Consider the following 13,394-nt stretch of genomic DNA (forward strand, 5'->3'; position numbering starts at 1 on the left):
AATTGATTACTTTTAGCTTCCAGCGCTAATGTATCTTTCTTTCTCTTAATTTAGCTGCTAACCCGTTTGAAGGGAAACTTGGAGGAGGAAAACCATCATCTTCTCAGTCAGATCCAGATGCTTAGCCAACAAAACCAGACCCTACTGGAGAGAACCATGGAGAGCAAAGAACTTTACCATGAAGAACAGAAGCAATACATGTGAGCAGTATGCCATATATCATCTTCCCATCATATATCAATGATTCCCATCCTGGGTACTAGGAATGATTATGATTTTGCGTTGTTAAAGCTATAAAACAGAAATTACAAAACATTAGTTGATTTAAATAGCTCATTGTGCTGATTTCTATGTCATACTTGTTGAAAATTATTTTTCTAAATGCATGTAATGATTTTATTGAGAACGATTCATCTATGTATATGTTGTATATGTAACCTTGTATTTATAATCAAAATGTCATAATTGGAAATGACAAGCTACTCTCTTGTGACTCTCCAATCATTTATTGTGCTTAAACTCCGCCTCTTTCTTATGATCAACTGCAAGGTCGCATTCATATCTGCCTCCATCCGGTCAACAACCAATGCATAGAACCAAGTCCCTGCATACATTTTTTTTCCTTTGTGATAATCTAATGTTGCTATTCCTGTGACTTCAAACAAATATATTTATTATTTGGCGTACTTAAAATAATGTGAAACATTGATTTTAGTCAAGAAACCTATATGGCTTAATGCCATTTTCTTAATAGTCATGGTTTCCTCTCGCAGTGATAAGCTGAATTCATTACGACGACAGAAGGAGAAGTTGGAGGAGAAGATCATGGACCAGTATAAGTTCTATGACCCGACTCCTAAAAAGTGAGTCCAACTGATTAAGACTGAATACTTTACTCTTAGGACAATTTATCAAGTTCATTTATATCAAGTTCTTTATACTATGAACCTTAAATACAAGCTCTTTTTTTTTTTTCATAACACAGGAGCCGTCAGTGGGCTGGAGCCAAAGCAATAGCAAAATTCATGAAACCGAAGAAAGAAAGTTCACGAGAACGGGCTGACGGTCCACGTGAGAGGATCCGAAGCGTTCCAGACATCCCTCTTCCGGAGATCCCCACATGCATAGACTGTCCTGAGAGCATGCCACCCCTTCCCCCTCCACCACTGCCCCCCAGACAGTCACGTCTCAGTCTGGACTCCATGAACGGTCACTCCTTAGAGGAGAATCATATACAGTCTCCCACCCTCTCACCTGCCCTTAACGGCCGAGGTGAGTTCTGCTGTCACAGAGCTGAACTAAGCTCCACACGTCAACTCATACAATGGTTTGGATCAATATATAAATCAGAGTTTGATTCTTCTACTTTTCCCACTATTATTTAAAGGTACAGTGCACCCAAAAATGGAAATTCTGTCATCATTTACTCGCCCTCATTTTGTTCCAAACCTATTTGACTTTCCTCTGTGGAACACAAGAGATGGTATTTTGAGAGATGTCCATACGATGGAAGACAGTGGTAACCAAAACATGCTGCTTGGTACCAACATTCTTCAAAATATCTTCTTTTAGGTTCCACAGAAGAAAGAAAATCAAACCGTTTTGCAAGACAATACATAAGCAATTCTTTTAGAGCTGGGCAACAATTAATTGTTTACATACTATATCTGTGTGTACGGTGTATAATTATTCTGTATATATATATATATATATATATATATATATATATATATATATATTATGTAAACCTTTATTTTGGATGCGATTAATCGTTGCCCAGCACTTTTTTTTTTTTACTTGGACTTAAATTATACAATATAAGTGGCAGCATCAATGGTGAAAGTGATTACAAATTAGAAAATTGCTTCCATATTAATCATAAAATAATAACACTAAAGTCTATATGAATCATACTCCTGATGCTCCTTTTCAAGCGATTTGTGGGTCTTGACGCCCATTCAAGTTCAGAAAACTAAACTAAACATACTCAGGTCTGCACTAAAAGCTCAAATTGGTACAAAAAAAAAGTTGGGACACTTTCATTCAAACACATTTTAGTTGCAGTAAACTAGCATATAGTGTGCTATCTGTGTTTTCCACTAGGGGGCGCCATGCGACTTTTTTTCTTGGTTATTGGTATTATACAACCTCTTTTTCTTCTTGCTGTCCACTCAATGAACTAATCCTGATGTAAATTTCCAATTTCAGTCTATCATTTCTCAGCTTTCCAAGTAATAATACTTTCCCAAGTTTCATGCTATATTATTGCATGGCCAAAATAATCTTCAAAGGAAACCTTGGGGCTTCATTCTTCATGAATCATAGATGTAGCTATTTTTCAATCTCTGAATCATCATTTCTTCTCTTCCACTGACCCCTCTCTCTCTCCCTGTCTTTGTATCTGTCTGTACATTAACCCTCACACACTCCAGCCCCTCCAGCAGCGAAGCATTTCCGCTTTCTCAGGAGCAAAAGCCAGGAGAAAATGCGCGTTCCGGGGACGCCGCCATCTCGACGATCCATTACCAGACGCCTACGCTTCTGGTCCTCATCTGATAACATCATCCCCTGCCCCCCCTGCGAGCCTTTTTCGCATATCGGCCATTTCTAACTCTTCATCCTTTCTATCATCATCAGTCACCATCATTACTCTTTCCATCTACCATTATTCACAATTTTTTCTTTTCTTTTTTAAAAAAAAACATCAAGCTACACTTATTAGGCACTAAAACCAGCCAATGCACACTACGAGCTAAACTCTAAATAAATAAGCATTTTTAAATGTTCCTATCACCCTCACCATCACAAGCTCACAGTACTCAATCAAGACGATGAAACACACATGAATACGCACAACACACACCTTAACCGCACCTCATTTAAATGCTCTGGGGGGCTCTGGGACCGGGCTGCGGGACTCTGAATGTCACCCTGCAGTAAGTAATGTGAATTAAATGGAGCGAAATGCAGCCCGCTTTGCGCTTGCCGTGAGAGATGTGTGTTTGATATTGCTAGCACTGAATAATGTGGGAAAGGTAACCACAGTTGCAAATCAATAGTGATCAAATTAAGTGCATCCATACAGAGAGAGGTTGGAAGGTAGACGGAGGCAACAACCACATCAGATACTCCTAGCTGAAAGGAGGATTTATGCTGTGTGCTTTGTGTGGCATGTGAACTTGCATTGCTTAAGTTTTGCTCAAGAATGGCCTGCAATATTTAGATTATATCCAGCAACCAGTGTCCAAGTTTGTCACCCTTTTTTTTGCATTTTTAACATCTTCCTTTGAACGTCCACTGTAGGTCATGTACATGTAAATGCGACTGTCCCATTTATGTGTGGAGGGTTCACATGCAAATCAGATAGACCTGATGCATTGATTTTTACATTAGCCTTTTCAGTGCACATCACTTATAAAAAGCCATTCTTGGGGTTGGGGTTAGGGTTAGGGTTAGGGACCGCATGTGTCGGTATGTCCCATAACCACCATTCTGTGTATAATATAATAAAATAATTAGATTTACATGTTGCATGGTTTGTATTAAGCAAATAAGAAAGTCTGAAGGCAGTGTGATTAGATGTGAGTTATGTGCAACATACAACAGGAAAAACTAAACTCATACAACATCCTGTGGTAATTTTGAGGTGTAAAACGGATGCTTTCTGTGTCCGCTTCTGTGCTTATCTATTTTTGCATCTCCCATCTCCCATCATGTTGTGAAATCAAACACACCAAGAAATTATGTAGATTTACATAGTCTTGCAAGTTAGCACATGCACTCAGACACATTGACCCACGGTGCTCAAAAAGACAATGCATGTTTGAGTCTGGCTTGCGACATTTCTGATCTCATTCTAGTCATCTCAATAAAGGACAAAAAATTATGTAGAAAATATTCACAGCCGTAGTTCTCAGTTGGCACGTGCACTCTTACACTGAGCCGCTCGTACACAATACACTTTTGAGTCTGGCTTGCAATATTTCAAATCTCATTTTTTACATTAAAAGTGGTAAAAAAGGCAAAAAATGTATCTAGAGTTACTTGGGTCTGTAGCTTAGTGCTTAGCACATGCACTTTGGCACAATTGAGCCATGGTGTTCATATAGACAATGCATGTTTGAGTCTAGCTTGCAACATTTCCCATCTCATTTATGTCATTTAAAGTAGTAAAAAGGCCAAAAACATTATGCAGAATTACCTAGAACTTTTAATTATCGCTTAGCACATGCACTCAGAAAAATACAGCCATGGTGCTCATGCAGCTAATGCATGTTTGAGTCTTGCTTGCAACATTTCCTCTTTGCATTTGTCATTTAAAGCCATTAAAAGCCAATATGTAGAACTTCTGTTATAATATTCTAGGCCGTAATGAAACTAATTTCTCCTCGTTTTAAAAACCATGTAAGGGATCATTTGCAGAATGGCTCTAATATAATCTCATGGAGCACCAGAGTTTTCCAGCTGGTGTTTTAGTTTGGACACAGCAGTGAAGCTTAAAGGAATTTTGGGTTAAATACAAATCCCAAACAAATCTATCCACAGCATCTGTGGCAACAGTGGCATGCTGTCAATTTATCAAAAAAAGAAAAAAGATTTTGACTTGTTCGTCAATATGTAAAAGCAAACAAAAATGATGTTTACAGTAATCCACTTAGCTTGGAAGTCTGTGGGTCAAGACATTGCACCAGAATGCAAGTTTAAATGTGCACTTCTGGCTGTACTGTGTAGCCACAAGACTTACCAAGATATAGTAGATTCTTTCAACTATTACATGATCATGTAAAGCCAATAAGTCCAGTAACTTTTGGAATCTTTCACAGATGCTACTGATAGAGAGCTTAACTTGTTTTGAACCCAGATCATTCCTTTAACCTTATTTAAAGTGTATGGAAAGTTCTGCTTGAGTGTTTTTTGAGTTTTACTAACACATGCTTGTGCTTGTGCTTTTGCCCCCGACACCTCCTACATAGCTTCCTGCAGCGTCACTGGAGCCCAGCAGCAGCGCTTGCACTGCACATGCTCTGGATACGTCACAGATACTGACCTTTTCTCTTGATTTCTTTTGAAGTGTTGAACGACAGTGGTGGGTCCAGAGGCAGAGAGGGCTATCACTCAGTAGGGGGCAGTATTGAGGGCATGAACGGGTACGAGGAACTGGTCCGATGGAGGGGCAGGGAGCCAGGAGCCACCTGTTCAACTCCACTGAGTCGCAACTCCCACAATGCACCAGGCTTCACGTCCTCTTCTAGCTTGCGGCCGGGACGCAGGCCAAAGGGTAACCCTAATTTATGCCGATTAGTACACATGTCAGTGGCCTTGAGCATCAAATGACAGACCATGTTCATTCTGTCATGTTTGGTATAATTTACTCATTCTTACAGACACTGATTGATTGGTTTGTATTGTATTTATATTATAGCAGAATTTTGGGCGCTTTTAGATTTCACTATTAAAGGAATATTTTGGGTTAAACACAAAGGGGAAAAATCAATTAAAGATTAATATTCTGTCATTATTTACTTATGTAATTTCAAATCTACATGACTTTCTTTCTGTTTTTGCCTATACGATGAATGTCAATGGGTTCCACAACAATATTTGACTCCAAATATAATTTGAGTAATTACTTTAATTGTATGGTCAAAAACACAGAGACATTTTTCTAAATATCTTTTATGTTCAGCAAAATAAAGAAAGTCATACAGGTCTGGAATGATGTGAGGGAGAATAAACAATGACAGAATTTTAAGATTCCTTTAAGCTCTCAGTATCTGTTGTTTGTAATATGAAAATAGTCTTATTTCAAAAGGATGATTTAGAGAATATACACTACATTTACAATATAATCCAATTACTCTAATACATTTAAGGAAATATATACAGTACATGCAGTTATGTTCAAAAGCTTAGGGCTGTTAATGTTTTTGAAAGTTTCTTATGCTCACTAAGGCTGTTTTTATTTAATCAAAAATACAGTAAATTTGTGAAATATTTTGAAATATTATTACAATTTAAAAGAACTGTTTTCTAATTTTACTGTAATTTATTCCTATGATATTAAAGCTGAATTTTCAGCATCATTACTCCAGTCTTCAGTGTCACATGATCCTTCAGAAACATTGTAATATGCTGATCTGATGATCAAGAAACATTTCTTGCAATCACGTCATTCTCTATACGGTTCAGCTGATTGGTTCCTGCTGTATCAGTAGCCAATGAGCTCACTGCTCAACCTTCAAATACTTGGTCAGCATTTGCTGTAGCAGTTGCAGCAGTTTCAGAAACCCTCCACCTTCCCCAGCTCCACCTGTGTAGATCTGCTACGGGTAATTCATGTTCGCTATATTGTACAGCAGCAGCATGTCGTGTATGTATTGGCATTAGCATGTCCCGTACTTGCTCGTAATTCTCGTAATTTCTTTAAAAAATAATAATAATCTTGACTGGTAGTGTACAGTATACACCAAGAGTTTAAAAACGTGAAGCTTATTATTTTTGTTAAAGTACTTTGGATTCCTCAGTAAAAAACATTTTTTTGTTTTTTTGTTTTTACTTTTCAGTCTATGGTAAATCATCCTTTTGAAATGAAACTACTTTTCTAGGTGGATGAATGTCTGCTTTAGTAATTGTTTGTGTTACTTTAAACATGCTTCATTAATTTTTCAATTTGGAAATAATTTTCTGTGGTAACCAGTAGCACACCATGGATAGAGCTTAAAGTTGGCTTCACGCTACCTTCATTTTTAAACTGATTTCCAGGCTAAATTACTGATGGGTGTTCACGGTTAATGGCCCTGCCTACTCTATCAGCTTTTCAATTTTCTTCCATATTTAAGTTCAGTTGTTGAAGTTTCCGTTAAGAGAGTCTGTTGTTTTTCATACCACATTAGTTTATTTAGCCATTAGCTAGTTTACATTGTGTAATGTGCCACGATGTACACATGGGGGCTTCATCTTTAAACACCACTGACCCTCTCAGTGACTCTCACCTCCCAGCCAAAAAGCCTGAAGCTCATTTCATCAATTCACTGTCAGCATAATAGCGAAGCGTTCACTCTAAACCAATGTTTATTTTCAAGCGCTTGAAGCTTTCTCAGATATCCACTGCACTGCGTAAACAAGCAGTCATGTTCATACAAAAGCACACAGGAAGACTGCAGTAGCCGGAAGCCTATCATGTCCAATAATGACACTGTTCTTTTAGAAGAGCATCTTTAAAAGCGGAACTACATTGTGCGGGAAGAAATTATGTATTAAAAAATGTATGCTACATATACTGATATTTTCACTGCCACATTGCTGGGCTACACTCTCTTACTTTTAGGGTTGGTCTCAGAGGAAGACTTGCGCCATCATTCCCCAGATGCTGGCTTTGGCAGTGGTGTCCATGGAAACATAGGTTCGAGAATTAATCAATATATGTTGCCTTTTACAGCCTGTTTGCTTCCTGTGCTTATTCAGTATGTGATGTGTCCCCCACCCCCCCACAGGCCACCGGCCCAGTTCTGCCGAATTCAGCCGCAACACCTCCAGCAGCAATTCCCCCATCAGTTCCAAAGGTGTGTGTGTGTGTGTGCTTGTGCCGCCTGTTACATATGCATGCATAGTTACTTCATTAGCCGCTATGGGAAATGCCACCCCCACACACTTTCAATTTCAAGAACTATCGAGACCGTAATTGTTTCTCAGGTTGAAACAAAGAACATTAGCATGTCTCCCAGACATTATTAATTTGCAGAGGCAGCTCTGTTGTCGGGAAAGCATTATTTTAATTATAAATAAACAATTCAATTATTTAAGTTAATCAAATGGTTATTTCATTGAGTATTAAATGTATTCATTTTTATAATACTTATTTTTATATTGGTGTATTATTGTGGTATAATACACTAGCGTTCAAAAGTTTGGGGTCAGTACGTTTTTTTTTTTTTTTTTAAGAAATGAATACTACTCAGGTAAGATGCTAAAAAAAATTATATTTCAAATAAATGCTGTTTTTAGCTTTCTATTTATCAACAAATCCTGAAAAAAGCCACAAGAATATTAAGTATCACAGCTGTTTTCAACATTAATAATTGTTTAATAATAAACATTGTTTCTTGAGCATCAAATCAGCAAATTAGAATGATTTCTGAAGGGCCATGTGACACTAAAGACTGGAGTAATGATGCTGAAAATACATGTAACCCTTGTTAAATAAAGGAAATCAAGTTTAACTTATTCACAATTTATTATCATCTAATTTCCCTAATAAAGGTTGAAAAGTGATGTGTAAAAGTGATTTAAGTAAAACAGTTGAAGTTATTATTAGTTGATTTGTGATTGACCAATGAGAGCGCTCCGTCATCACGCGCTGTGTGTGTGTTTGTGGACGCGCCTGCGTAACGAAGAGAGAGAGCGCTGAGCATAGAGGAGAGAAGACTGTATGGAGAAGCTGAGTGAATGTTGTTGAGTCACATTTTACTCTGGGGTTATAGTGAATCGCGTGGGTATTCCTCGTTCACCGACGCCATTGCTGGCCATGCGTGCCTGTGAGACGCGCCTGGGTGAAAGCAAAAGACGATTAATATAGAGTTCACCGGCGCCATTATTGGTCAAATGCGCCTGTGTGAGAAAGACAAATAGGATTGTTCTAGAGGCCAGGTTTTTTTTCTTCTTCTTTGTATTTCTATTTTTCCTTGGTTCTACGGATTGTGATCTGTGATATCCTGTGAAATTTCACGTTTGATGGCGAGCCACCCGAATCTGCTACAGAGAAAGGACAACAATTCATAAAGACATCTTTCATACTCCAGTCTTGCTTTGTTAAGAGCTATTTAGAGACTATTAAGTTCCCTTTCGAGATTGACTGACAAATACAGGGACTGATAGGAAACTGATCCGTGCTTTAAAGAGCATTGAACACTTTTGATGGTGTATGGTTACCCATAGCCAAAGTTTGATTGATATTGAGGTCCTTGTTCAATTGATATTTGTGATATTTTAAGAGAAAAGTGTTTAAAAAAAGGGTTAAGGTTAGGGTCCATTCCTCCACCCTCCACTCCATTATTCATTATTTTTGTTTATTTTATTTTATTTCCTTTTGTCATTGCAATTACCGGTCTGTGTATGTTTTTTGGGGGTAAAAGAAGAGTGCACTCAAGGGGAGATTTTCATGCTTGAACTTTGTGTATTATTAGTGTACATATCACTGGAAATCAAATTACATACCAGTTCGTATCTAACTTGTGTTGTCTGTTGTTTCTCACCACAACCCACCACCTCCTTTACGAACTTTAAAATCTTCTGCTAAATCTATTTGCACCAACAGCAATTAATTTAATTAATTAATTGTTAAATTCTTTAGACACCTGTTACATACAGCTTTGCCATCATAGGAATAAATTACATTTTAAGATAAATTAAATTACAGAAAAACTTTTTTTGATCAAATAAATACAGTCCTGGGGTCTCATTTATAAAACTGTGCGTAGGAACCTTACTAAAAGTGTACGTGCGCCCGAAAGCCAAAAATGGCGTACGCAAAGAAATATTCAGATTTATAAAAACGTTCGTACGCCAGAACCTGCGCAGAATTCACTTTATAAATCCCAGTCATCGGAAGATTGTGCGCACATACGTCTCCTCCCCGAAATAACCATATATGGAGCTTACAACGCCTCGTTTTACTATGCAGATCCTCATCTGCATATCATTTGCATATGATTATTCATCCACGTGATAACGTTTAACGGTACAAGACACATTACATTAATAAAAATCATGTAGTTGCCTATCCTTGCCTTGTTTTTGAATACATAAATCAAATAGTGTAAAATACATTTCAGAGAAAGTTTTTCTCAATCTTTTCCACTGGCCGAATTGTATTTTTAATTGATTTATATATTTAATGGAAACAGATAGGCCTTGGGCATTATTTGCACGAAACTATTTTCTCAGACAATCTGGTATTATCATGATAAGCAATTATCTCTGTGGTTAAAACATTAAAACAGCACGCCACAGGAAAAGTGTTCAAAAACATCGCATCCACAACAAATATTTCTATTGACTGAATTTGAATATAAAAATGTTGTAACTTCTCAGTATTTCATGTTTAAGTGCTTAACTCCATTAATTTGAATGGCATATTTAATCTAAATGTTTATATCAGAAGTAAAACATAGTTTAAATCATTATTTTATTTATTTACACTGTTATTTGCGTCAGTTTCACTAAACGGCCCAACGCGCTCGCTGGCGCGGACATTTAAGAAGGGATGGATATTTGCTTCAAGTGACAGGCTTGGTGAGTGAAATTATATTTGTATTATCTTTCTGTATATGTTTAATTTTCTTTAGATTTTCTGTCTAAAAGTGACCAAAAAGACACTTAACTCCAGCTCACCATCGGTGTCGCCAATTCCCTTTGTCTCCAGAATGTGCGTACGCATGGCTCAAAGTTTGCTTAAAGGTGCGAACATTCTCCCGTCAAGTTTTTTTTATAGATCACAACCTTTGCGTGGGAACTGGCGTACGTACGTTTCCAACCCCGTTTTGTGCGTACGCACGCTTTATAAATGAGACCCCTGGTGAGCATAAGAGACTTCAAAAAACATCTCGTTTACCCCAAACTCCAGTGTGTATTTCAGATTAACCCATCACTAAATGGCACATTAAAACAGATTTAACAGTTTTGTCTATTTACATGTCAGTCAGCCTGTGTGTTTGTGACCAGAATAAGCTATGGACCAGTCATTTTGCCATTTAGTCAAATGTCCAGCTATTTGAGAAGAACTATTATAATGATTTATTTACACAGTGTACGGTTGGTCTTTATTTTACAGTACGTGTACTTACCTAAGGAAGTACTGGGTAATATGAGGTAACTACATGGGTTAAGGTTGGGTTTTAAGGGTAGGTTCAGGGTTAGTACATAGTATTTTAATTACTATAATAAGTACATAGTATGTACATGGGGAACAGGACTTTAAAATAAAGTGGTACCCAGTGTATTCATTTGGAGACTCGCAATCACTGTGGTGTGGCAAAGTAGTTTGTGGTGCTTGCTAAGAGAAGATAAAAATGATGATGTGCTTTTGATAATTAAGTATCTTGCATTTTTTCCCCATTATTGATGAGATAAGACTTCCTAATGATCAGCGCTAGCCTATTAGCGCCATGTGTTTTTTTTATGAACTCGAAAGTGAGTTGGTCAGGGAAGCTTTTCGATGTGTTTTAGTGCTTTTTTTGGTGATTTATTTCATTTGTGGTATTTGATAAAGCAAGCATCATTACCCTTGTGAAAAAGTACACTTTACCATACTTTTAAAAAAGAGTACTTAATATGGAAATAATATACTTTAAGACAATATACGTAATGTTTCCTGGCACTTTAATTGCATGTTAATTGCAATTAAAAGAAAATGTATTTAAATTAATATTAAATGCAATAGCTTTTAAAGTACTTTTTGACCCAATTAAGTAAGACTTAAGTGCATATTTATGTGTAATTTCATAATTACTTCTATTGTCTTTGGTTAAAATATATTGCAGAACTGAATAGCGTTTATGATTTAATAAAACACTTTGTTGTTTATATACGTAGGAAAACGTAGGTTTCTAATAAGTAACTAGATGAGACAGTTTGGGGTGTGACATTTTGCTCTACAACATAAACTTCACACACTCAAAGTATCGTCAAGTTATGTTTACCACAGATATGATTTTACTCATAAATTGAAAAATCTCGAAGAACCACTGGCGATTTAGTCTTCTGGGTTCTGACGTCATCCATGCATCACTCTACATCACCCTGATTTTTGTCTCCTGATTCAGATTGCGCAATAAAAACTCAGGCTAGCGCATGTAAATGCTGAAACTATAATTATACTTACTGTGTGGATAGTATTATTGACACACAGACCCACATTATAGCTACCTTTTAATGTGCACATTTTTACGACCTCTCACACTCTTAAATTGTACAGTTCATCTTTTAATTTCCTGTCTTTCTCCAGGTTCTCTGGACTGTCTTCAGGGTCGATCTGTCAGTCTGTCAAGCGATGATGTCGTTGGACTGGGTCATGAGGGTTCACGTCTCAGTCAGTTGTCTCTGATTCCTCGTAGCTCCACCCTTCCCTGTGATGCCACACCTGCTTCACGCTCTTCCCAGCGGCCCACTTCTCGGCGCCCGTCCTCTCCTGGCAGTGAGATGGTTACTCTGGAGCAGTTCTTGCAGGAGAGCAATGCCCTGTCCCCACCCACTGTAAGTTGTTTTAACACTAATAACGTTTTAACACTTCTTAGCAGATTTATTTGTTTGGTGATTTGACCTTTTAATTCAGGTATAAGATGATCCTTTTGTGGAAATAATGACACATTATCAGAATAATTAGCAGTTGTTTGTAGGGGATTTTAAAATATGTGGTGAATCATACATCGTAGTGAAAGTTGTGGGTGTATATTTATGCAGTGAGAATGGCAAAAGGGATCTTTTTAAATGTAACTCATGGTCAGTAGAGACATTTATGCTTCTAAATAAATTAAGCCTGATATTTGATCTGCACTATGGATTGTTGCTTGCTAATTGCGGATTAAGATAATGTATTTTGAGTGTTGTGTGAGATGTTAATAATAGAGATGTTGACCGTGATGGATCTTAAAGGAACACTCCACCGTTATAGGGCTTATTCACCTTCTTTCCTACATTTAGATAGGTGGGCAAATGCATTTTTGTCTCAGTGCATGCATTGTTTTAGTTTGACAGGGTCAGCGCTAGCTTAGCTTAGCATAATGAATGGAATCCTTTGTTGCCAGCTAGCATGTCCTGAGTAAAAGTGATATAAAAAAAAAACAAAAAAACAACCTAATTACTTCTTGTGGCCTGCGTATTCACAACGAGTACAAATAGTGATGCAGATTAACACTAGGCGATTTCCTAGGCAGATATTGACTTATATATTAAGGACTATATTAGGGGGAAGCACAGGCGAAGCACTGCTACTTGGGCGTGATATCTCTGCACCCAAGTAGCAGTGCTTCGCCTGTGCTTCCCCCTAATATAGTCCCAAGTCAATATCTGCATAGGAAATCGCCTAGTGTTAATCTGCATCACTATTTGTACTTGTTGTGAAAACGCAGGCCACAAGAAATAATTAGGTGGGTGTTTTTTTATTTTATATATTACTTTTACTCATGACATGCTAGCTGGCAACAAAGGATTCCATTCATTATGCTAAGCTAAGCTAGGGCTGCCCCTTTCAAACTAAAACAATGCATGCACTGAGACAAAAATGCATTTGCCCACCTATCTAAATGTAGGAAAGAAGGTGAATAAGCCCTATTTCAAAAAACGGTGGAGTGTTCCTTTAACCATTTCAGCTAGTGGCCATAATATTCATATTTGATATA

The 13,394-nt window shown here is 37.4% G+C and overlaps 1 protein-coding gene across 3 annotated transcripts in view; it reads left to right on the plus strand.

Annotated features, from left to right (window-relative positions):
• Window positions 1-13,394, plus strand: part of ccdc88c (coiled-coil domain containing 88C) — a 59,602-nt gene that overhangs the window by 42,939 nt on the left and 3,269 nt on the right. The window contains exons 23-29 of one of the 3 annotated variants that reach the window (XM_084393417.1): window positions 55-200; window positions 774-863; window positions 986-1,272; window positions 5,072-5,278; window positions 7,328-7,402; window positions 7,494-7,562; window positions 12,002-12,249. In XM_084393417.1, the coding sequence (XP_084249543.1) occupies window positions 55-200; window positions 774-863; window positions 986-1,272; window positions 5,072-5,278; window positions 7,328-7,402; window positions 7,494-7,562; window positions 12,002-12,249 (1,122 nt within the window). Of the gene's footprint in view, window positions 1-54; window positions 201-773; window positions 864-985; window positions 1,273-2,432; window positions 2,756-5,071; window positions 5,279-7,327; window positions 7,403-7,493; window positions 7,563-12,001; window positions 12,250-13,394 lie in introns of those variants that run through there. The other 2 variants (XM_084393418.1, XM_084393419.1) reach the window with 2 other exon arrangements.

This window comes from Rutilus rutilus, assembly GCF_951802725.1.
Source record: "Rutilus rutilus genome assembly, chromosome: 21".
Lineage (NCBI taxonomy): Eukaryota > Metazoa > Chordata > Actinopteri > Cypriniformes > Leuciscidae > Rutilus > Rutilus rutilus.